General features: G+C 38.5%; 1 protein-coding gene across 1 annotated transcript in view; it reads left to right on the forward strand.

Moving 5' to 3' along the window:
• The window catches only part of LOC136676195 (serine/arginine repetitive matrix protein 4-like), an 89,642-nt gene that overhangs the window by 53,894 nt on the left and 9,419 nt on the right, over positions 1 to 26,329 (forward strand). The window contains exons 2-7 of the mRNA XM_066653038.1: positions 7,267 to 7,410; positions 16,801 to 16,887; positions 20,219 to 20,296; positions 20,393 to 20,419; positions 21,658 to 21,708; positions 23,426 to 23,512. Of these exons, the coding sequence (XP_066509135.1) occupies positions 7,267 to 7,410; positions 16,801 to 16,887; positions 20,219 to 20,296; positions 20,393 to 20,419; positions 21,658 to 21,708; positions 23,426 to 23,512 (474 nt within the window). The remainder of the gene's footprint in view (positions 1 to 7,266; positions 7,411 to 16,800; positions 16,888 to 20,218; positions 20,297 to 20,392; positions 20,420 to 21,657; positions 21,709 to 23,425; positions 23,513 to 26,329) is intronic.

Here is a 26,329-nt window from a genome sequence, read left to right on the forward strand (position 1 = left end):
TATAGTGTTATTTTGAGATATAAATAGCCTCTGTTTTTGTGCGCTCAGAGGTGAGCATGACTTTTCCTCTCCTGCGGTTTGTTCCATGTATCCTACACCATCTCTCTCTCTCTCTCTCTCTCTCTCTCTCTCTCTCTCTCTCTCTCTCTCTCTCTCTCTCTCTCTCTCTCTCTCTCTCTTTCTTTCTTTCTTTTTCTGTCCATCTCATGCCCTCTCTCCCTCCCTCTCTCTCTCTCTCTCTCTCTCTCTCTCTCTCTCTCTCTCTCTTTCTCTCTCTCTCTCTCTCTCTGTCCATCTCATTCTCCCTCTCTCTCTCCATCCCCCTTACTCCAGGCTCTGTGCACTGTATGACAGAGAATCAAAGAAGGCCTAAGCCAAGTGCCATGAGTCATCCAAAACACAACAATACACACACACACACACACACACACACAAACACACAAAATCACACACAAAGTCCCACTACTGGGGGATCTAATATTACAGAGCTGCAGAGAGAGCAGATTACAGCACAGAGAGGAACACAAAACAACAAACGTCAGACAAAACAGCACTGCGGGACGGAGATGGAGAGTGTGACAGCATTAGTGTTCATGATTTATGGTCCTTTGCTGTTTATTTGCGCCATTAGAATGGCTTAAAGGCTTTCGCTTTGTTTGTAAACAAGTCACAATTGCAGTGTATAACCGTCCAGTAACATCTGAATAATGATTTTATTTCGGTGGCCGGGTGGGAGACTCGTAAAATTGTACCAAAACAAACAAAAAAATAACCCACATAAAAATATCTTATGTGCTCTCGTGCTGAAACATTATTTTACAGCAACAGTTAAGATTTTATGACTCGTTCTGATGCAGAAGCCTCGGTTCAAAGAGATTTTCAAATACAGTAAGTGTGCATGCACTGAAAGTGGGATTTAGATCTGATGCTTTCATCCTTTTTTCATCCTTCTACTCCCTCTCCTCATGTTTTTGTTTGCTCCAAGTATCTTTTCTCCATTGTTGCCTCTGAATTCTCCCAGTTAGTGGCTCAGGAGCCGTGCTCTCTTCAGCCTCATGGATTACAATTGCAGAACCTCACTGGAGTGTGTGTGTGTGTGTGTGTGCATGTTAGAACTATACATTATGTGTCGAAAATATCTAACTGTGATTTTTCTGGCTAATATCTCAACAGTGACATTGAGGGCCTAAAGGCATGGAGCTTTGAGGGCCACCATTCCATAGCACAACATTGGGGGTTTATACCTCTATATTTGCTGCTTACCATTGAGCATGGTGAACTTGGGTGATGTTCTGCTGTCCCATATAATGTCATTTCAACGTAGGGTACACAAGCAGTGTGCACAGTTGAAAATCTGTCTTCACAATGGGGGTCCTTTTGTGTACCTGAATTCACAGTCTATAAGGATAAAATTCCAAATTCAGTGCTCTCAAACTTTTGACACCCAGCGTATGTCAGAAGAAAGCTTCTCCTGTTCGTTTCTAGGCCGACAGGTGGAAAAGTGATGTGAGGAGGGAGGAATCGATTTCATTTAGGTTCTCATCATCGAGGCTCTCAGAGTGAGGAATTACCAGAGCGCTACATGACGACAAACACCACAGCTACAGAAGGACCCCTCTAATAAAGGAGCTGTAGCAGTGGTTTGACTAATCCACTCTCTCTGTGCTTCAGATTTGGGTTTCCTGTCCTTCAATTACAACCAAACAACCAACCCCACCTCCTGAGCGCTTCTCAAGCTCAGATTCTGATTCATAGTTGGTTTTGTCCAAAGCCCTTCTATGTCATAAGGAGCACTGTGGAGAGAAGCTTTTATTATTTTCGCTGTTATACAATTCATTCATCTTTGCACCAGTAAATATTTCTACTTTTCTGGACAGGCTTAATACTAGACTGTTGAAACATTACTTTGAGGGTTTGATGGCATTCAGCCATGAAAGCATTTGTAAGGTCGAGTACTGATGTTGGATAATTAGTTCGGGATCACAAACACCACTTCAGCTCATCCCAGTGTTATGTAATGGCACTCCTGTACTCCAGAGAGCACAGTTCTACTGCTACACAGCCCAGTGCTGCCAGAATTTGTACCTGTTCTGGTCAACACACAGCACTGAGCACAGTGATCTCAGACTCATGTGAGGCTGCTCCAGCGCATCCCATTTCGTTATTGATATATTATCACAGTGTGCTTCAAATATCCAATGATAGGCAGAGTTTGGAACAATGCATCTGTTTTGCACATTGCAGTACTTTCAGTGTATTTGTTCAAATATGTAAACAACATAATGCAGTATATTGCATTTTGATTTGAGCAGATCATGCTTAGCTGCAGGGTCCTTATATTTTCTCTTCACGTAGTGAGGCTGTGGAGGATGCAGCCTGTTATTAGCATGATTTTGCCCTGCCCTCGCTAATTCATGGGCGGAAGAGGACGAGTTTCCTCCTCCGGCAGGAAGACACAGGCAATCAAGCTTTAATCTGAGAGACTGATTAACCTCTCATTACAATCAGCCTAACAAACACACACACACAGTCTCACACACACACACACACACACACACACACAGAGAGAGAGAGAGAGAGAGAGTCTAATACTGCTCCATCTGGTATACACCCCCCCCCCCCACACACACACACACACAAAATACCTACAGAGGGAAGAGAATCTGTAATTATGACTAACTATCACATATACAAGCTTTTGCACTCCAAGTATCACTACTAATAACTCTAATAAGATCACGGATGCGTTCTGCCTAGTGGGTGGGACTGCTATAAGTCACATGACACAATTAACCATTACACCTCAAAAAGTCAACGGTCCATATTTAGATGATCTATTAAAGCCCCTCTGATCTCTATAATGTATGCACTAAATGGTAAACTCCACTGGGATCTTTTGTTATAAAAAATGTTTCTTGCTGCTGTATCTCAGTCCTTCACGGCATGATCCAATCACTGATTTTCTATGGGGCTTTAATGATATTTAGCCATAATAGCATTAGTGAATTTAGGAATAATCACAAACCACTTCAACTTTTCTTAGCAGCATTAGATGGTGCTCTGTCATTCCTGAAAACAGTTTTGTTGCTCCACACTCCAGTTCTCTGGGACTATATACCCCTCTAGATATCAGTTTGCATTGAGGATGGAGACTGCTCCTGAGTGTGATTAAATATCTGTAACCGTAAGGAGACTTAATGTATTGAAATTTCTACTTTCCCTGTGACTAGTTACTCGTCACTCGTTGCCACGGTGCTGAAACCATATTTGAATAAACCACCATAAAAGGTTTGTAGGTACTTGATGGCAGTATTGTTTCCTCTTTTAATCTCGGCTGACTGACATTTTTCTGTAGAAGGCCATTACATTACTGAGCATGCAGTGTAGGTTTGGAAATACTGACGAGTGGAAATACAGTGGAAAGCTGAAACAGAAATGAACAGAGATTAAATTGTACTCAAGTATAACCAATGGCACATTATATGGCCTCAAATGACTGTGTAATTACATATCAATACATGTAACAACAGTTTAACTACTGATGATGTGTTCACTATTTCAAATGAATTGCAGAATTACAGCTTGTGTATCTAAATGTATAAATACATGAATTTATCTTAGGTAGCTTTAAAGTATATTTTCTTTAATTGAATCAATTGTGATGTCAAAGTCCAATATTAAACATGCCTTAAAGTTTAAGGTGCAGTCACTTTTTACACAAACCAGAACCAAATCAGATGACTTTGGTTCTCTCCTGATTGGCTAAATGCAACTGTCATGCAACACGAATTCAACTGAATATGGTGAGACAAATTGCAAGTGAAAATGTACTGAACCTGATGCCCATTTGCTGCAGCTTGCAAAAGCCGCTGCTGTTTTTTTAAAAGGAAAATTCAATTACAAGGTTATCTGTAGAAGCTGCTGTGATGAATTATTGTATTACTGAAGTCCACAGAGTTTGAAGTTATATTTACATGCAAAGCACACCTTTCATGTTTGTGCTGTGTTTTCTTGGTACCTGTTAGAAAACACCAATACAGACATCTTGAAGAATAATAGACAATAAGGTAATTACCTTTGTATGAACTGCTTTTACTCTGCAAGATATTGTTGATTGTTATAGTTATTCATCTGTCACAGTAATGAAAGTCTTGTTAGAAAAACAGCACATCAGTCTGTCAGAGGTGTGTTATTACACAAACACAGGTGTTTTATGTGTCAAGATACCCCAGTAATGGGTTATAACTCATGATACACATGTTTTTAAATAGCTGTTCTTGTAGCCTAGTAGCCGTTTTCACCAGTATTTACACTGTAAATACATGTAGTTTAAACATGTAACTACACAGCAATTAGATATCCAGAATAAAGTGGCACTGAATACACTTAAGGGGCGGCAGGGTGGTGCAGCAGGTAGTGTCAGTCACACAGATCCAGGGACTCGGTGGTTGTGAATTCAAGTCTTGCTCCAGGTGACTGTCTGAGAGGAGTTTGATGTGTTCTCCACGTGTTCGTGTGGGTTTCTTCCGTGTGCTTCGGTTTCCTCCCATGGTCCAAAAGCACACATTGGTAGGTAGATTGGTGACTCAAAAGTGTCCATAGGTATGAGTGAATGTGTGTGTGTGTTTATATGTGTGTGTGTGTGTGTGTGTGTGTGTGTGTTGCTCTGTGAAGGACTGGCACCCCCTCCAGGGTGTGTTCCTGCCTTGCGCCCAGTGATTCCATGTAGGCTAGATAAGCGGTGAACTAGATAAACAGTTACAAACAATGAATGAATGAATGAATGAATGAATGAATGTATACACCTAAAAAGTTGACGATTTTAATGTGTGAACTACCTGATAATTAAAACAGGAAAAAAGTAGTACATTTTCTGGAAAATTACATGGCATTAATTTTTTTTATTAAACCAATTCCCATGGACTCTTTTTAAGTGTCTTTTAAATGCCCTTGAGATTTCTCTCATTTTGCAGATGTTTATTAAGCAAATCATGTTCTTTGTAATAAATGGACTAGGCAAAACTCTGAAAACGACTTTGCTGGAGAGTGGCCCAATTACATGAAATGCGCTGGTCAGATGAAGTTAAAGTCTTCGAGAGTGTTTTCAACACGTCTTCTGAAGTGTTAATGAGGAGAATTGTGTTGTCCTACTGAAGGTGTTATTTCATTTATTCCACCGCTAAAATGTAATTGGAAGGAATGATGAGGCACAGCAGGACAGGTTTTGTGTAATAGCATAGCATTTTTAATCACTTCCATTGAATGCCATTGTAGTAAATAAAACTTGTTTATTGGTATATTTTGTCTGCTATTTGGATACATAATACAAACCTTGATTCCAATGTTTGTGAAATGGTAGTGCAAACAGAAAGCAAAGTTTATTAATTTGACATTGTATTATTAACTTTTTATGTAATCATACAATTATTTAAAGTCTGTAACCCTCTCCAAAGTTGCGTAATGAGCATGTTTACTACTATCTTACATCACCTTTTCTTATATCACCAATTTTCATTTAAAAGTGGAATATTTTCCTTTTCTTCCTTAGCACTAATCTTCAACTGTGCCTTCAGTATCATATTGATCTTTGCATGCAGAGATGTCACATTTCTGCTTTCATCTTTTTCATCTTTTGCTGATATTATATGCTGTAGGGGTGCAATACCTGAAACTCCTGCAGCTACTGAGTGCATTTAAAATTTAAGATTATTTACTGTGCTTTTATGTCACATAGCAAATGCTCCAGTGTTAAATCAACACTATTAGTGTTAACTTAAATCTAAGAGTGATAAATTATTATACTAACAGTGTTAATTTGCTGTGAAGAGTGGCAAGTCTTGTCTAAAATGACCAGTATCTCATTTTGAAATGAGCTGCAGACATCAGTTTCATGACCAAAAGTGGGAGTCACAAACCCCTGCTTTCTGTTTTTATTTGCATTGCACCTTCTCTCCCAACTTTTTTGGAATTGGTTTTATAATAAAAGGAGGAGAAGGTGAAGACAGGGAATTGTGCAGCGTACTTCCACTGTCCTCCATCAGTGAAGGACGACCTCTCTGGGTTTTCCACTTCAGTCTGGAGCCCAGCGATGATACGCCTGACAAGCTTGAGATCCAGAAATGATTTCAGAAATGTCAGATCAGACGAAGCGTGTAAATAAAAGCTTTTTTCCTTCAGACGTCTCATTTAAATGCTGAGCAGATGACCTCTGAATCCATGAAGGACTGAGAGGAAGATGTGGAAATGCTGCAGTATTACAGCAAATAGAACTTAAAATATGAATGACTGAAATTTTGGCTGATCCTATAATTTGTTTTTTTCTACATTGGAAAAAAAAATTCCAAATTTATTCCATTGGACTGTATTTACTGCAACATTTTGAGGTGGCCTTTTCATCATTTTTCTCTCTTCTCTCTCTCTCTTTGTATAGTAAGGATGGTTCTTCATCCTTCACATCAGTAGTGATTCCATCAACATTAATTGATTCATGAATCAGAAAAGTTAGTTCCCTGCTGGAACAAAAGAACCATTGGTTCTTGTGTGGGTGTAGCAAGCTTAAGAAACCCAAGAATGAGCTTGAACTTCAAATAAAGTGTTAGGGCACTGTGGGGCTGGACGCAGTCATTTAAATGTGTTATATAAATAAATAATAGGAAAGTGGTATCCTAATTGTATGTGGTTTTTGGTGCTGCAGAGTGTAACTCGAGGCGGTTTGGCCACAGCTGCTGCTCTACGTTGGCTACTTTTCTCTGCTGTTCACAAGCTCATTAGAATGGCTCCGAACTCTGGAACATTTGCACGCATGTTATATCTCACTTTGATCTGAACCCACTATAAACAAAAAATAAAAACTGATGCCTTCAGGAGTCAATCCGTTTCTCTATGGTGCTGAATTCAGCCACATTAACGCTGGAACCGAGCAACGCCCCATGCTGATGACGTATAATTGTTCTCATCTAAACTGGTGGAAACGTGGGCCAGTTCACTGGAGAGCACCAAGGTTCCAAGAAGCAGGAATGGAACCGGTTGAAGAACCAAAGTTCATTTGGTGGAAAAGCACTAACTGTAGTGTTTCATTACCCAGCTGCTTGTCCGTTATTAAATTGGCAGTTAGTGTTTTACTCCAAGTATGTTGAGTTATGCAGTCTGTCATGTTGTGTTAGCTGCAGTTTTGAAAAATGCTGAAGAACTTTGAGGCATGAGAATTATAAGAAATATTGTAGCTTATCAATGTTATTAAAATCTTGTGTTCTTATGTTGTTGCAGGTTGGTACCCAAAAGCAATGTGACCCCAGTAGAGCCAACAGAACCAGAACCAGAACCAGCACCAGAGCCGAAGACAACAGAGAGAAAAAGGCGCAACAAACACAGCAGCACACGCAAACATCACAGCCACCATCACTCTCACAGGTACAACATCAGCCCCTCAGTCACAACTTGGTTTGATTTTTTTAAACATTTGGTTGCTATACTTCTGGAGGTGGATGTTATTCACTGAGTGCTGTTACTATGCAGAAGCCAGAACCAAATAATGGATCTTTAACTCAGTAAAGTGATTTATAAATTTCCATTTTGGTGACAGTGACTGTTTACCTAGACTGCTGCTTATATTGTATTTTTACAGTGTACTAAAACCTGCAATAGTGCTGAGCTGTGGCCAGAATAAGTGTTCTGCTACTGTGAGTAAATGATTGTGGCATTCTAAAGTCTCTAATGTTACACTTATATCATGATAAAAGTAGTATACAAACAACAAATTTAGTATAAGGCACATTTTCAGTCACTCCTTATTTTGCTCTATTGAAATCTGTGACACCACATCTTTCTTTGCTTTACTGAATCATAACACCCACCATTGCTTAAAATCCATTTGACAGTCTGCACTGGCGCTGCCTTACTTACAGCTGCATTTCCTAATCTGCATCTCATTTTTGCCGCATGCGATAAAAGTAATGGCAATATGTAGGACCCAAACCTGTTTGAACACCTGGAGGCTTGAGCCTAACAATAAGAACATAAACGCAGGAAAGAGAAAATCTTCAAACACAGAGGGGAAATGAACACAAACACTCTTATCAAGCCCCCACAGTGCCAGCTCTCAGGTGTTGCTGGGAATTTTAAGATGAAGTGCATCTCTTTCATGGGCGCATCTCGGTGCTTACTTCATTGCAGCTGAAATTAAAACTCTGCCAGGGTGAGAAAAACGCAAGGAAAAAAAATCGATTCTGCCTGAAATTCCTAAGGGCGTAATTCCTGTGATACCTTCAAAGACTGCAGGAAAAGCCCACATCAGGGGAACAGGGGAGGAGAAAGTGTCTAGAGACTTATCTAAATCAGAAGCTGAATTCGCCACACGCCAGGTGAACATATAAAATAAGAGAGAAAAGGAGCAAGTTTCCAGTGCATCGTCAGGCTTTACACAAGGAGGATTTTTCAGAGAATGCAGCTGCAGTTTGCTTCAAATAGAAGTTAAACCATATGTAGGGAACTCTACTAGGAAAGCCACTTTAATGGTCCTCTAAACGAATAAAGCGGTGCATGATAAACAAACATCTGACTAAACATGAAACACAAATAAATAATATAACAAAGTTACACTGAAAGCTTTTATAGATAGGGATCTTTATTGCACTTTATTGTTCATTCATATTCCTTTTACATTGTACTTTCACAAGGTTCGACACTTCACTGAAATACCAACTTTTACTTCCAGTCAGTGGCTGTTAATTAGAAACCTCTAAAATGTACATCTATTAAGCAGTCACTTTCTTTTAAACACATGCCTTCAGCAAGGTGTGGTTAAGTATATACTATTATCCAGAGTGATTTAAAATGTAATCATGTTACAGACATAGGTGAATGCATTGGTAGGAATTTTTCCCAAGAAATCCCAAGGATTGGCGTAGTGCGTTGTGGTTACCCAGCCCCAGTTTTCTGCCAAGGAGACATCACTATTACTCACTCTTCTTTCTTTTCTTATTGTTTTCTCCTTCAACAGATACAGAGGGTGGCTATTTTACATCACAAACAATATGATAAATAAATTATACAGTGTTGTGCTGATAAATTGGCTTTATATTGTTTCACACAAGGCCTTGAGTCAAACTGAAACAAGGGCCACTTAACAACCGCTCACTAACAGCTAGTTAAATCTCCCCACTGGATGTCCGTTATTGTTCCTGACAGGCTTTTAACTCCATAACCTTCACAGTTCTCCAGAGTCGTCCGTCACCTGCTTGTCCTCGAGGTCATGGTGCAAGCCAGTTTTGACAGGAGAAAAGCAGTCTCCACAGAAGAAGCCTGTAAATGACAAAAAATAAATAAAAATGGTTAACATCATGTGCATTCAGCGGCAGACAAAGAGCTGTAACGTTGTTTTCTTTGCCAGCTTGGAGGTGTTGTTTAATAGCAGATTTTAAATTAGGAAATAGTGCTGTGTATAAATAAATGATTTATAAATAAAAATTATATTTACATAAATTATGCATCCACTGAGTAGCCAACAGATAAGTCAGTGCCATGAGAAAACCCTATAGGAGGAAGAAAATCTTCTACTGATACAATATACCTAAACCTTTTTAGACACCTTTTTAGAATTATTGTAGTCTAGTTTAAAGTGCATTTGATGCTAACACAGACACACAAAAGCCTACAATATAATGGAAACTTGGAGCAGCTGCACATAACATCAGTAAGGTAACATCACCATGTTCAATGACAAACATCAACTAGACAGGCATAAACTCCCCAGGCACTGAGCTGTGGAACAGTAGAACTCTGTTCTCAAGATTGTTGGAGCGCTCTTGTGGATGAATACCATCAACTCTTCAAAGCAATGTTTTGGCGTCTAGTCTACAGCTTTTTTATCCAGGAAAGTAGAGGTTTTTATTGCAGCTGGAAACAAACTGCCAATGAATTGCCTTCGTTTCAGAGGAAAGATTGTGCATGTATCCACAAATTGTTAGCCCTTATGTAGTCATATCTGTCTTCAAATCATTACAGTGGCTTGACAGAAAACATCAGATGAGGAGGAACCATCAAAGTTAATAAAACAGCGCCCATAGTGATCTAGTCACCTAACCATTGTTTGCATTTTTTTTCTCTAGCTGAAAGAATAAATGAATTTGTCTCTGGTATCCATTTTGCACTGAATAAAATTAGAACAGAACTACTTTAATACTATGTTGGTTAATCTTTAGAAGAGGTTAAATCATATAAAACAGAAGAAACGAGAACATAATAAGAGCATTGAGCTAAAGGGGTGAAAGCCAAGAGCCTTTGTTCAATTGGGGTTTGGTGAGCAGTGGCTCATTATCATCTAAAGAAACAAGCATTGAATCCGGCCTTTCCGATCATGGCAGATTAGACAGAAAGGGAGTGGCCCTGCGCTCTTTGATCCTTGTGGTGTTTTGGTTAAGCATGTCTCAGATGTCTCAGGGCCTCCGGGAACTGTTTGGAATATGGGGCTATAATATGTCTCATTTTAAAAGGGATCTGCACAAATACATGGAGTTTATAAAAAATAAAGAACCATATTTATACAACCGGAGTGGCATGGTGGTGCAGCAGGTAGTGTTGCTGGGTTCAAACCCCGCTCTGGGTGACTGTGAGGATTTTGGTGTGTTCTCCCCATGTCCACGTGGGTGTGTTTGGTGTGTTCTCCCCATGTTCCTCCGGGTGCACTGGTTTCCTCCCACGGCCCCATTGGTGACTCAAAAGTGTTCATAGGTGTGAATGTGTGAGTGAATGAGAGAGTTTGTGTCGCCCTGTGAAGGAACGGCACACCCTCCAGTGTGTGTTTCTGTCTTCTGCCCGGTGATTCCGGGTAGGCTTCAGGCCCAGCGCAACCCTGAACTGGATAAGGGTTACAGACAATGAATTGATTAATTTATGCAACCACTTTATGGAACCAAAATTATTTCTTTTAGAGAATCACCCCAAAGAATAATTTTGCTGCCTTTGTTTTTATCTGAGATGTAGAACTGCCGAGCCTTACTTCAGTCTGCAACTTTCTATACAAAGTTCTTTGAGCCAATTCATCTCGATTTGCAGTTGTGACAAAATGCAAATGAACGTGCTTTGTCTCGTAACTACATGGAGTATCTGTGTGTGTATATGTATGTATGTCTGTGTGTGTGTGTGTGTGTGTGTGTGTGTGTGTGTGTGTGCACGTGTAAGAGAGAGGGCAAGAAAGAAAGAGACAGAGAGAGAGAGAGAGAGAGAGAATGTTAGAGCATAATGAGTGACAAAGCTTTCTAATTAAGCAGAAAAGGCGCTTGCTTTGTCTCTAATCATCTTCTAATGCGTTCCAGCTCAGCTAATGTAGAGAAGGCAGCAGTGTGCTTCACTACATCAACCCAAACGGCCTTTTTTCCAGTACAGTCTCCCCTCCGGCTCATCAGATCCATACCCTTTTTCTGTTACAGAGCTTTTTAAAGGTCTGTCGTCATTGTTGGCATGGAGTCAATGCGGGTATAGCCTGAGCTAAGTTTTAGCGTACTATATTTCTCTGAAATTAATAAACATGTCGCTTGTTTGATTTGAGCTACACTAAATTTAGTTGGTTTAATTAGTCTGTAATCACAGGCAAGACTAGCATTTAGGATTGGCTCACAGCACAGGGATTTCCAGTGGTGAAATAGTGTGTATTTCTGTAACACATTGTAGGTATCATAATGAGAGAATACAGATGAAAGCATGAAAAGCATGAAAAAATATTCATAGCTGATGGATATAATGCTGTGTTATGCAATTAGCATAAAAACCTTAATTTTATGGGTATTTTCTCGCAACTTCTAGAAAGGGTCACTATAACTTTTGCTATGACTGTAGCCCCAGCTAAGCTGTAGTTGTAGTCATTCTCTGTAGTGATAAAAATACTAGTCTAGTTAAGCTAGTATCCAGTATTGGTTGGCACCACACAGTGTTTCTAATGGTTCTATACTGTGTGTTTAATTAATACACTGTAGGTATTGTTGTGAGAGAACACTGATAAAAAAACAATACTTCAAAACGTCAGGAAATTGGTAGGAACTCAAGGTAGTTGAGGATAGTACTGTGGAAAACAATGTAGTTTTTAGCCACTTTTCTAAGAAGCCTCTAAAGGCCCACTATCACTTTTGCTTTAGAATCAATCATAGCCATAGTCTGATCTAAGCTTTAGCATGCTGTAATTCATCGTCTGTCCCTTGAGCCGGGGGAACATTATCAGTCTGCCGAGGCATGATGGAAACCCAGCATTTCTCCACTGGACTCCAGCCTCACTGTCTCTGGCCTCTGATGTCCAGTCCATTTGTTATTTCACAGATTTATTACTGGTAGCTGCTAGCCTTTTCTCTTGTTAATTTGTACATGTCAGCTTTAAATTATTTTCATCTCTTTTTTTGTAGCTCTGTCTGTCAACATTGCTTCCAAATGTGATATGTTTACATCAACACTGTGTATATGAAACCAACAGGAGTGATGAATGAACATATACATTAAATGGCAAAAAGTTTAGACACTTACTTGCCCAATATATCTTCCTTGATCAAGGGTGTCAGCAAGCGCAGTAACAGCATCTACACTTTAAGTAAGTCTTTACACTAGATGCTGGGGCATTGCTGTAAGGCTTTGATTGCATTCAGCCACTTAAACATTAGTCAGAATCACAAATGCTGTTCACACCTGAGGCATTTGATGGAGCCTCATCACTCACAGGCATTCAACTGCACTCACAGCTTGTATGCATCGCTACAGAACATAATTCACCAGTGGAATGATATACTGTGGAACAGCTTCATGAACCTAAGATCACCATGGTCAATGCCAAGGGTCAGCTATTAGATGGATCTTCCTCACTTAAGAGGACATAGTTCCACTGCTTCAGTGTGAGCTGTGAGTGCAGTTGTGTTAGTAATGGCGTGGGTTTTAAAGTAGCATTAATATCTCATTTGAAGAGATGCTTACACACTTTTGTTCATGGTGTATATTTAACTGTGTAAGTGTATGTGAACTTCTAGTTGGAGTTACTAGCAATATCTATATTCATGTTTTCTTTTACAAATATTCACACTTTTTTCAGTTGTTTATCTTTAATTTTACTATATCCTTCCTTAATTCTTTCCTTCCTTTCTTTCCTTTTCCCCTTTGTCACTCTTTTACCTTATTATTAGAATCCTGTGATGTATTTTTCAGAAATAAATACTTTTTATATACATATATGTTTTCCTTTTAGGAAATCTAATAAAATCGGGTAATAATTTGGTATTATCAAATCAAATCTAATTTATTTGTTTAGCGCTTTTTACAACTGATGTTGTCACAAAGCAGCTTCACAGAAGCTTGTTATCACTTGTTAACTACATGAAGTTTGCAGCTTCTGAGCACAAACGCTAAAAGGAAGCAAGCCGTTTTCAGAGACTCAATATGTCTTGTTAAACTGTATGTATTTGGCGTTTGGAAAAAAAAACAGGTATTTGTTGTGAGCCATACCGTTTGCTGACACTCTGGGAAAGGCAAGCCAAGAAAGTGGTGTCTTTGATATCAGCAAAGAAAGATGAGAAATATGGGAAAATGTCTTTGACTGGTGTAAAGTAGGGGTCAGCGTTTACTTTGTGCTGCTGTTATCTGTGTGTGAATGACAGAGTGACAGAGCTTCTTTAAGAACTGAAGGATTAAAGAGGGTTTGGGGGGGAGGGGTGGTGGTGAAGGGGCTATTTGATGTGTTTAAATACAGGCATTCCCTCTCAGAGCAGATAAACACTCCTCTCTCAGCTGCTGGAGATTTGAAACTCCTGAATTAGCTCAAAGGACTTTATTAACTCCAGAGTGTGGCTTCATCTCACTGCATTGTTTGGTATAGCAGTGCTAAAGCCTAAGCTTTTTAACTTGCTCAGCTGCACATTAGAGTGATGGTGTTTATAATGTGTTTGGATTGCAATGTGTTCAGAGTGATCACAGTAATATTACACAGTAGCAGACTTTTGACAATCAGCCCATATATTTCATTGACCTTGTTTCTACACTCGCTATTTTATCATCTCCACTGACCATAACAGGAGCACTTTGTAGTTCTGCAATTACAGAGTGTAGTCCATCTGTTGCTCTATATATTTTGTTAGCCCACTTTCACTCTGTTATTCAATGGTCAGGTCCTGCTCAAAACCACCACAGGACATGTGTCATTTGAGTGCTGGATCATTCTGGTGGCATGTTAATGTGTGTTGTGTGCTTCTAAAGGTTGATCAATCACAGGAGTGATATTTCTGTCATTTTTAGTTGTTTCTTGGTCATAATAATGATACAAATATCTGTTAATTAATTCATCTTCTGTAAATGCTTTATCCTGATAAGGGTCATGATGAGTTCAGAGCTTACCTAGAATCACTGGGTGCAAAGAAGGAACACACTCTGAACCAGTATATCACAGGGCATCACACACCCACCCAGTCTTTAGCAAACTCACAGCTGTGAACAGTATTGAATAGCCATTCCTCCTATCGACATGTGTTTTTGGACTGTGGGATGAAAAAGGGGATTGAACCCAGGACCCTGAGACCTTGTAGTTGTGTAGTAGTGATTGTAGAGCCAGTGTGTCACCCCATATATATATATATAAGTAAGTTATATATTTGTCATCTGCTCTTTGTGTACACATGTCAGCAAGGGGCACAGAGCATGTCTCTGCTAATCTTTTAATCCTGACCTGTCTGTGGACCCCAGTGCTGTCTCACTGCTTTTAAAGAAATCTCGGTAACACTTTACAATACGGGTGCACAAATAAGCATATATTAATACGTCATGAATGATCTCCTCATAGTATATTAATACATACATTAATGCTTAATATATCAGGAACTAACAAAGGATATACATTAATGACCATATTACTCATACATAAATCGCCATTAGCAAGGGTAAATATTAAGTATCAACATCTTGTTAATTCAATCTCTTAATTAACACTATGACTTGCCTTATTACTTAAAACCCTTTACATATTGGATCTATTTGGATACTGTGTGTTACATATCTTTGTGCATTGATGTAGGCAAATTTATAGGCAGGAAAGTTGATTTTTTTATTTTATATGAACAGTAGCACTTCTAAAGTCAAGAACCACATGAAAAAGACCTGAAACTGAACTCTTGTCATTGACATGGAACACAACACCAGAATGAACTATACATCAGAATTGTACCAACAAGGTAGGTGTGTAAAATGGTTACCAGATTATAAATAAGGCACAACTTATTACACATACTATATGAACCATGAGGGCAAAAGTTTGAGATATTTTTGTTAAACAGAAACAAAAACCTGTGACTAATTTTCCTTATGGTTATTTCTTCTGCCATGTTACTCTGTGTAAGTCGGTTAAGCTAATTATTTAATTAATTAATGTGGCCAATAACAACCCTAAAGTCAAGTGACGTTATATAAGTAATTACAAAACTCGTAATAAACTCATAATAATCACTTAATTACTGCTTATGTCCCTGCCTATAAATTTGCCTACATCAATGCACAAACATATGTAACACACAGTATCCAAATAGATCCAATATGTAAAGGGTGTTGATTAATAAGGCAAGTCATAGTGTTAATTAAGAGATTGAATTAACAAGATGTTGATACTTAATATTTACCCTTGCTAATGGCGATTTATGTATGAGTAATATGGTCATTAATGTATGTCCTTTGTTAGTTCCTGGTATATTAAGCATTAATGTATATATTAATATACTATGAGGAGATCATTCATGACGTATTTATATATGCTTATTTGTGCACCCGTATTGTAAAGTGTTACCGAAATCTCTTTACAATGTGGTAGCATGACTTTTAAAATTTCCACATTATAAGATGCCCCAGTTTCCACCATGTTATGATTCCAATAACAAATCATTTGCTGTGAACAGACATCTACCTGCCCACACACATCTCATCACAGTCTCAAGTCCTTCAGTTTCTTCTTAGGTGACTCGATTCTATCATCAATAGCTCTATTATGTGTCTTTCCACAGTGTTGACCACAGTCCTGCACAGGTTAATAAGTGTCTGAGCTCTTTAAAACATTTTTCAACTTCACCATAACACGGACTCTGTGAATTAATGTGATCATAATGTACACAGCTGGCATGCACTGTTTGAATAAACATTTATGGACACCTGTTTGTCCAACATTTTTCATGAAAACATGTAAAGGGAGTTTGTCCCACTTTCCTTCAGTAACAGCTTTTTCTCTTCTGGGAAGGCTTTACTCTAGATATAAGAATATTTAAGAATATTCGAGAATACTCTAGATAGAAGAATGCTTTACCTTACAGACATGATCCACATTTCACAACAGACTGTAGGGAGAGTAAATGGACAAAGTCAGTTCTAAAATTCAGCCAGCTTTCATCAAGCAGCTTCGTAAGCCAGTAAAGGGTTAACAAACTGATATAAAGTTCTGTTAGCATATTCTGAATGTATGATGATTAATTAGTAGTTTAGGGACTCTTGAATATAAATATATATGGCCTGTGTCCAGTGTTCCAAAAATTTACCAACAGAGCCATGGCTGGCTGCATATGTCTTAGTGTGTGCCAGCCTTCAACCTCCCAGCTTGGTATCATTTTGTGATTGGTTGAGACATAATAAGTAGGCTGAAACTGCAGAATAAAACTTTGTGTGTGTGCGTGTGTTTTTTTTTTACTAATAATGAATAAATAATTATACTTTTTGAAGATCTTGGTTTTGTTTAATGAGTTTGCTTAATGCATCTCTGGCGATTTGGGCAGTGAAATTTTCTTTTTCTCTGTCTTTCTGTTGCAGTGTCTCTTTTGATGCTGATTTCTCCCCTCGGCCAGCCCCCAAAGGAAAAAAGAAGAAGAAGAAAGCAAGGAAGAGAAGGAGAGAAAGGTCAGTTGAGAAAATGCATGACTCTGTGTGTGAAGGTGTGACAAGATTTTTGAATCTTCATGAGACCTTGTATCAGTAGACACATACAAAAGAAGGTATCTAAACATCAGAACCATCTAAGCAGATATGGACCTCGCTAACAATTGGATGGGAGATCTCTATGGTAAGCTTGTGTGGCTACTGAAAGTGCTGATTGTGGGGCCAACAGGGGGCGCTGTCCCTGCAGTCTTTTTGAGTCGAAATGCCTGAATGCAGTGACTGTGACACTGTATTGAACAAATGATGCTGTCCGTCAGACAAGATGTAAAACTGAGGTCCTGTATCTGAGGTCTTAAAACATCCCTGGGCATTTCCTTGATAAAGTTGAGGTGTTTGCCCATTGTCCAGCTAAATCTACCACTGTGGTCATTTCTGGCATCCTATTCATGCCCATAATTGCCTTAGTCAGTCTTTCTTGTCTTCTTTCTATGTAAAATCCAATGGGTAGTGTACTGGTGCAGATTGACCTCTGTCTCATATCCTTTCAAGAAGTATAAAATGCTTTGGGTGTCTAGAAAAGTACTTTATATGTGTAACTATCATTCATTCACATAGAGAGTATGTGTGTGGGGTGGAAAGAAAGAGAGAAAGAGAAGATTAAGAAAAAGATAAAATGGAGAGAAGTATTATATGGTGAAAACCAAGGAGCAATGAATAAATGAACGCTATAAAAGCTACTCTGCAGCAGAAAGTTTAAATCCATTTATTCATAGGCTATTCTATATATAATGCATTATTATCTCAAATCTATTTTAATAATGAATACATCATAGTCCATTTAATCAATGCAGTGTTACAGCTCATCTTAATAACACATTTAGTGCTAGGAAATACCTGCTAACAGCTTTTAGATATTAATGGACCATTGGGAATGAGTGGTGTAACTTTTTAAAACATGCTGAGGATCATTACACTGCACATAAAGTCACACAGCAAACAAAAGTGAAAGATGAAAGTGACTGAGGAAGGTATTCCTCATTCAACTGAATGGATTACAATAACATTTAAAGGGAAGGAGAGGCTGATGATTCATTTAACAGATGTCTGTTTAGTCATCATTTAACCAGCAAATCAAGCATGAAAACAGTGCATTTTCTCAGCTGCTTTTGTCTTGATATATTTCACTGATTTGTCTTTGTACATTGTTTGACCCAGTGTTTTTAGGCAACATTTAATCTGAAATCAAGAGTATTGATAGGTGATGTGCCCCTTTGCTGCAGTAAAAGATACTACTCCTCTGGGAAGGTTTTACACTAGATGCTGGAATGTTGCTGTGAGGATTTGATGACATTAAAGCACAAGAGCCTTAGTGATGGAAGGTACAGATGATGGATGAACTCATACCAAAGTACAGAATGGAGCTCCATCACTCCAGAAAACACAGTTACACTGCTCTACAGGCCAGTGCATATGGACTTTATACCTCTGCACTGATCTTGGTGACCCTAGGATAATGGGATAGAGCACTAGATTTCATTTTATGCTTTTCTTTGGAGGACTGAACTACTGGGATACTTCCAGTTTCTCTTAACATCCTTTCAAACAGGGATTTGCAAACATGCCTTCCAATCTCTTGGAGATATAGCTTGATTTTTACAGCTGAAAATGTTTCATCACCACATTTGATATCTTTAATAAGAGCAGGCAGATCCCCAGCTATGAGTCATATTTATCCCAGCTTGATAACATGATTTGTTTTGGTCTTGCATCTCTGCTGTGTGAGCTGTCATTATTGTATTGCTGTGAAAAACATCAAACTTTTGATCTAAGCCCAAAAACATTTGATCTAAATCCAGCTCCATTGCTTGATGCCAACCTCATCATATATGGCACCAGTCAAAAGTTTGAACACACAAACTCATAGAAGGGCTTTCTGTGTGTTTACTATTTGTAGCCTTCTCTCAGTCTTGAGGTGTTTAATGGGATACATTTCCAGCATGCATGAAGATATTAACAAAGTGCTAATGAATGACTTCTTAAAACCCTTTCAAAGCTAAATTTCTGTTCTTAGACTACACATGATGTATAGTAGATTTTCATTCATTCATTCATATTCTGTAACCACTTATCCTGTTCTGGGTCGTGGTGGGTCCGGAGCCTACCCGGAATCACTGGACACAAGGTGGGATCACACCCTGGAAGGTGCGCCAGTCCTTCACAGGGCGACACACACTGACACATTCACTCACACCTATGGACACTTTTGAGTCACCAATCCACCTATCAACGTGTGTTTTTGGACCGTGGAAGGAAACCGGAGCAGCCGGAGGAAAGCCCTGCGGACACGCGGAGAACACACCAAACTCCTCACAGACAGTCACCCTGAGTGGGACTCTAACTAATTTTGAATACCTAACTTGTATAATCTTCAGGCCATAAGCCTGCATCACCATGTGCAATACCAATTACTGGCTAAAGGTTTATATAACCCCAAAACACTGGGGTGTAGAATAGTAAGAATATGTTCTGGAACATACTTTGGAGATAAAGTGGCTTTGGTGACCTTCTAAGCACAGGACTAATTATCCAACATCAGTTCCTGACCTCACTATTGCTCTCAGGTCTGTGTGTCAACAGATCCTTATAGGCATGTTCCAAAATCTAGTCTAGAACCTAGTTCTATTGCTCCACAGCCCAGTCCTCGGAATCTCATTCCAATTTAGCCCATGCTTGGCATTAAGCATTGTGGCTCTAAGCTCATATGTAACTGATCCAGGGCATTATATGTAATATGATGGTTTCTGTTTATTATACATCCAGACTAGTTTCATATAAGACATGTGTAAATTGTCTTACATATATAAGACATGTGTAACACTTATGAGATTGGAGGTTGTGCTGATGCATTGTTGTCCACTGTGGGTGTACCAAAATGTAGCCGAATTTACAAATGTTATACCTATTGTGTACAACATGTGTATTAGAAACTATAAAGACTATAAAGACATGATGAAATGGGGCATCTGTAGCCTAAAGATGAGAGATTATTTGGGTGAGTGAAAGAACAGTGCTTTCTCCTTCCTCAACATTCATGGCTGAGAATGTGTCTGTATATGTTCACTGCCATAGAATTTTGTTGCACTACAATGCAATAACAGTAAAAGCATGTTTCATATATTATTGTGTTTCACATAAGCTTTTTTAAAGTCCAAATCTTTTCAGAATGACAGATAACCTTTATTTAATCAGGTGTTTTCAAGGTTTTTGATGGATACACTGCGTGATTTGTGTAAAGTGGGAATCTTTAAGTGTAGGAAGTGTGCATTTTCTTAGCTGTTGTTTGATCTGGCAGGTCCCCCTCCTTCAGTCCATCACCTGTGAGAAAGAAGAAGAAGAAGAAGAAGAGCTCCAAGAAGAGGAAGCAACACAGGTAGCGTGTCATGTTGTGTGTCAGATCAGATCAGTGAGAAAAGACCGGTGTGTGAGAGCTGCTGTTAAATCTAACTCTGCTCTGTTTTTCTCTCAGGTCTGCTTCCAAGAAGAGAAGACACAGGTGTGTTTGAGTTTAATTTTAAATTATTAATAAAATATTAACGCACAGCTATCACAAAAGCTTAGGAAATGCAGCTTTAAGGGCCAGGAATACCTCAGCATGTTTAAAGTCTTGTTATAGTTAACTGTGTTTTGAATGTTCCCACTGTCCAAACGGAAAATCCTGAATCAAGGAGGAAAACACACAAATGTTCAATTTTAATACAGATATTTTTTAACGTTTCTATTGGTCCATCTATTTTCACACACTAAAACAGCTGTGCTTAAATGGTGTTAAAAATTGCAAATCAAAAAAAAAAGGTTTTGACAGTATATATATGTTGTGGTTGGTGATGTAGCTTGTAAATATCACATGGGACTGGTGACACTGAGCATGCATTAACGGTGCCAGTGGGGCTAAGTACAGCCTTAGTCACCAGAGAGGCCAGTGTGGATTTACAGTTGTTTGTACTTAAGGGTAAGGTAGGACTGTAAATCTAGCTTGGAGGGGGGTGGGTCTGGGAGGCCAGATTTCACTCTTGAGCTTTCTGGACATGTTGTGGGCTTAATTCAGGTAAACACAGACGAGGGGAGGTGCCTACCTGATGACGCTTGTGAAGAGCTAGTGATGCAGTGGGTGGTTTGGGTAATCATATGATGGGCTCAATGAGAAACCGTCGATGTTAAGGGTAGTTGGTGGCTGACTGGGTCATAAACACCTACAGCAACCTTAGGGTGTAGCTGTAGAATTGGAACAATAGAAATTATGAGGTAGGAAGAAAGGTGGGTAGGCCCTATGTGAGGCTCTAATGGATTGGCATAGGATATCTTGTGTATGATTATAGTGTACAATATAATAATTGTATAATAATAATATGTATGTATAATAATTGGAATACTGTATCGATTACAGAATAATGACATAATAATAAAGAGAATTACATAGCATATTACATACAGTTCATAGTACATAGCATATTACATACAATATTTTAACAGCATTAATTTGTACCCCACTTATGAAAGCCAACACCCATAATCACAGTAGAAAATGTAATTGTGAGTAAAGAAAATATGAAATTTTAAATCAATACAAATTCAAATTCTGGTTCTCTCACGCTGCATTTACAATTACCAAAACATGTTTAACTGGCGGTTCACTGAATATACAGATATGGAGCCTGTGGATATGGAGGGCTGTCTGTAAAGTATGGTCTTTTTTCTTACTGTCCTCACAATAATGCCTTTCTCATTTTTTAGCTCTTCAAGTACCAGACGCAAAAGGAAGGAGTACAGAAAACATAAAAAGAGGTTGGTCATTAAGACTCATTCTCTGAAAACATCAAACACACATAATTTCCATGTGTAAGGTCTGCTTTCCTTTCATTTACACTTTCTGTTTCTGTTATAAGATTGGGGACATTTTGCTTCAGTCAGCAGTTAACAAGGAGCTTCTTTTACTCCTCAGATTGCAATTATAGTAAATAGTTGTTTGTAAAGGAATTCAACTAGTTTTGAAAAAATTCTGCATAAGTTAAGTCTATTTTTCAAAGGTTCAAAACAACTGAACTAACACTTGCTGGGCTGGAAAGTTAATGACAATTGACAAAGCAGGCTTTATGACATAGTTTACAACTAGTGCAATGAAGCTTTATAAATGATCTGCAGGACTTAAAGGTCATAAATAGTCTATTTAGAAATCAAAAGGCAATGTAGCTTCATAAAAAAAAACATAGCAAAGTATTAGTATTAACAAAGATCACACTCAGAACAAGCCTGTTGTTCCCAAACTTCTGATGGGCAATATACCTGTGGTTATTACACGGTGCCTGTGAGCAGGATTGGAATAATAAGCACAACACACGCCAGGCTGGACATTTCTGAGTGGTCAGGTTTAGTGTGTTATTACTCAGATTAGCCACAGTGCACTGGCCACATGGAGCTTCATTTTCAGATCTGTGTCTTAGAGGGAAGGCAGGAGACTCTATCAGAGAGAGAGAGAGAGAGAGAGAGAGAGAGAGAGAAAATGAGCGCGAGGAGGTTGGGCAGGGTGGATAGTAGGCCCTAAAGCAGCCCGACAGCCTAGCAAGCAGAAACATAAACCAATTTCACACACCACTCCGCACACATCCAAACCTCACATGCTGTGATCCTGACCTTCCACAGGTTCAGGGATGGGGGGGTGTCCGTGACAGAAATGGGATTGTCCCGCCTCCACACTTTCAGCTCTGCTGACTGATCACTGCCTAGTCACTGATGACAGCTGCCATTCATTTCATTTTCTACTATACACTATATGTCAGTTTTGCTGCAGTAACCGCTTGTGCTTTTCTGGGAAGGCTTTTACAATACTTGTTGAAGCGTTCAGCCAAAAGAACATTAATACCTCATTAGTTACCAGTGGAAGAGCTTTTCATTGTGAACTTAAGCTTTTGTTTCATGTTTTTATGCTGATTTTGGTGATCACTGTAATGTAGTTTAATTTTGTATATTAAATGGGTGTCTACAGACCTTTGGTATGTATATACATATTTTCCTAAAGAAGCTCCAAAGCATGTTTATTGCTATATATCCCCATATTCATTACAGCACAGTATAAACATGGCTTGTATTTTCCAAACATCTTACATTGAATCACTGGGATCATTTTGAGTGGTTTATATTGTGGTTTGTTTACATGGAAACATTCATTACAGCAATGACTAATGAGCATGTAAGAACTGAAACCTTATTGATGATCAAAAATACATAACCTTCCTTTGAACTACTCTTTTAACCTTGAAAATGTGGCTTCTGATATATAGTATGACTTTATGTTCCTTGGACCAACAGACAATTCAGTTCTAATTGGTGCAGAATATAATGCCATTGTTTTACTTTCTCTCTTTCTCATATTGTTTTTTCTCTTTTAGTTAAGCTCTCTCGCTCTCTCTCTCTCTCTCTCTCTCTCTCTCTCTCTCTCTCTCTCTCTCTCTCTGTCCCTGCAGTAGTAAAGGGAAAAGTAACTCTTGTTTCTGTCTTGATGTAGGTCTCAGAGTGACTCCAATCACAGACAGCGTCTACAGAGGGCTGAGCCTCACAGTCCAGGTTGGACATCTACAGACACACGGAACAGGTACAAACCACCAGTGCACAGTGCACAATGCTGCATGGACCCAACATTACCCCAGAATCCTAAGGAATGTCAGCCTGTTTGTTTTGGCTGGTACCTTCTAGAATTTTACAGAATTTGAAATGAAAATTACATTATAAAAACACATCTTCCAGCATTTAAAAGTGGTTTATTTACCTAATAAACTGATCTTTTATTTTGGCCTTCCAAATATTGTTGTTGCCATGATCTACATTTGGTGTGAAATATATGTTTGAAATAACTTACTGTATTCAGAGAAAATAAATTGACCTTGTTGTAAGAAAGGATTAAAGGGTTAAAATTTGCTTCCCAATAAGAGTGCAATGTTGAATCTTTTCTCAGAGCACTTTAAAATCAAGTGGTGACTTTGCTATGTTAGTGTTTTCTTGGCTGGATGTGGCTAGTGTTCCATGGTCAGGTGTTTTATCTTATCAGTGGTGAGCGCCCGGTGCTGTGGGTGATGACTGATATAAGCAGAGGTGACTGTGTGATCTGTGGAGCTCAGGAAATGGTTTTATCACAGCCTCACAGCTGATGCCAAACATTTGGACTGCAGATCAATGAGAGCCAGCTGTGAATGAAATATAAGATCCCACATCCACACAACCTTGTGCTTTTTATTTTTTTTTACCCTGAATTTTAGGAGCTGGGTTATCTGAGTTGTAATAAAATTGCAAGAATTTCCAAACTATATATTTCCGTATGCCTGATGAGATGTGCGTGGGTCTGTAGTCTGTGAACCAGTAGGGTGTTGTTGTGGGTTGAGGTATAGCTACACTATAGAGTGAAGCTGAGTCTGGGTCATCGTTGCAGGGTAAACTTGGGACTTGTGAGCCTTTTTGCAGTCATGTGGCTAAACTCACAGGTGTTGTTTTTTTTTTAAGTTGTATTTGTTACACTTTCTGTGTGTTTCTGTTCCTGTGTTTATGCTTACGCTCTGCATTTACTTATATTTATTTTCCTTTGTACACATTAATCATTACTCTTCTCTGCACCTGCTTCCTCAACACCCTTGACAGATAGAATTGACTGCAAAATGTATTATTATTATTATTATTATTATTATTATTATTATTATATTTATATAATATTTTAATATTATTTATTATTTATTTGTACACATTTACCTGGTTAAGGCCAAGAACCTAAGTACCTATAAGTGTTACCTAATAGTGAAGTTGTAGCTGTTATGAACAGTGTTTCAGATTGTCACTTCAAACCACTCACTGACCCACATTTCTGTATCCCTGTGTCACTACTCACTAATTGCTTCGTTGGCCCTTTTCTGACAGTCACTACATTAATTAAGCCTCAAAATGATTCCTTACAAAAGCAACAGAATAGAGCCCTGCTTTTTGATTGAAATGATCTTAAGACAGAGATGATTGCTTCTATATCCCCCCTCGATCTCTCCATTATTTGCAGTTTCCAAAGGGACATTGAGAAGGAGAAATTAGAAACAGACAAGTGTGAAGCTTATGTACTTTCCTTGTTGAAAAGAGCTGAAAAGAAATGTGAGGGGAAAAACAGATTCTTTCCCAAATATCCAGAGTTCCATTCAGTCTAAGCTTCCAAGAATCTGCGGACTGGGCTGCTGTTAGCGGGACATTTCTGTAGACAGTAGTGTTGTTATAATTTTAATGTTATATGTGAACTTCATCATTACAAAACAACATCATCAATCATTGTTTTGCTCTTTACTTAGAGTGAACTTTGAGTATCTGTCGATAGATAGATAGATAGATAGATAGATAGATAGATAGATAGATAGATAGATAGATAGATAGATAGATGGATGGATGGATGGATGCTGAAACCCAACAGCTTGTGTGCTGTATATTACTATCATAGGATCTTTGATTTTCTTTTGATTTCAGTAGTTTAATCCTCAAAAACATAATTACAGTACCAATGTACTCTTCTGTTAACAGTAACCATTGATCTGTTTAAAAAGAAATTTCTGTTATTTAGTCTGTTGAGTGTGTTAAGCCTCTTTTACCTCTGTTCTTTGGCCAGGAGCTTTGATGTTTTCAAAGTATGTGTTATGGCTGCCTTTGAGCGTACGTACAAAACAACATTTTTTTAAATGGGAAAATAAATAAAAATGCTGAGAATAATAGGCCGGCTGTAGAGTGAAATAGCTCCTCCGCTTACCACACTTTTCAGCCCTTGATCTCGACTTCTGGAACTGTTTTCTTTCTTTAAGAAATAAAAAAGTGAAGACAGCCACAGTTTCCTCTCTCCTGGGAGATGACCTCAGCTCCACATTTTGCTTTCCAGATTTAGCTGTGAGTTGGTGACATTTTCCCTTTCACCAGTGTGCGGGGGGTCTAGTTTTTGGCCCACTGACCTGACCCCAGCACACGTGGGCAGGCACAGCTTTGTGTATTATCTCTTCTTTTATTGTTTTTCAATCTTTTTAAATTAACAGACAGAGTCAGAGAGTTCTGTCACAGCAGGTCTTGCTTGTTAAATTCACACAAGTGAAATCTGTACTATTCACAGAAAATAAAAATGAAATCATAAAAATAGATATGCACAGATACATTAAATAAATTAGCTAGTTAATTTTAATAGATTCTATCAATAAAAGTGGGGCAGAAAAATTGCACCGGAAATATATAAATTGTTAAATTACAAGGAGGTTCAAAAGTAATGTAAAAATATTAACAGGTGTCTCAAAGTACAGGTATGTTGATGGCTGTTTCCACTATGTTTAGTATGTGATATAAGTGTCCATTATGTAATGTGTGTGTATGAATCTATACACAGTTTTATTTTACACACACAAAGAATCAT

The sequence above is a fragment of the Hoplias malabaricus genome, chromosome X2 (assembly GCF_029633855.1).
Source record: "Hoplias malabaricus isolate fHopMal1 chromosome X2, fHopMal1.hap1, whole genome shotgun sequence".
NCBI lineage: Eukaryota > Metazoa > Chordata > Actinopteri > Characiformes > Erythrinidae > Hoplias > Hoplias malabaricus.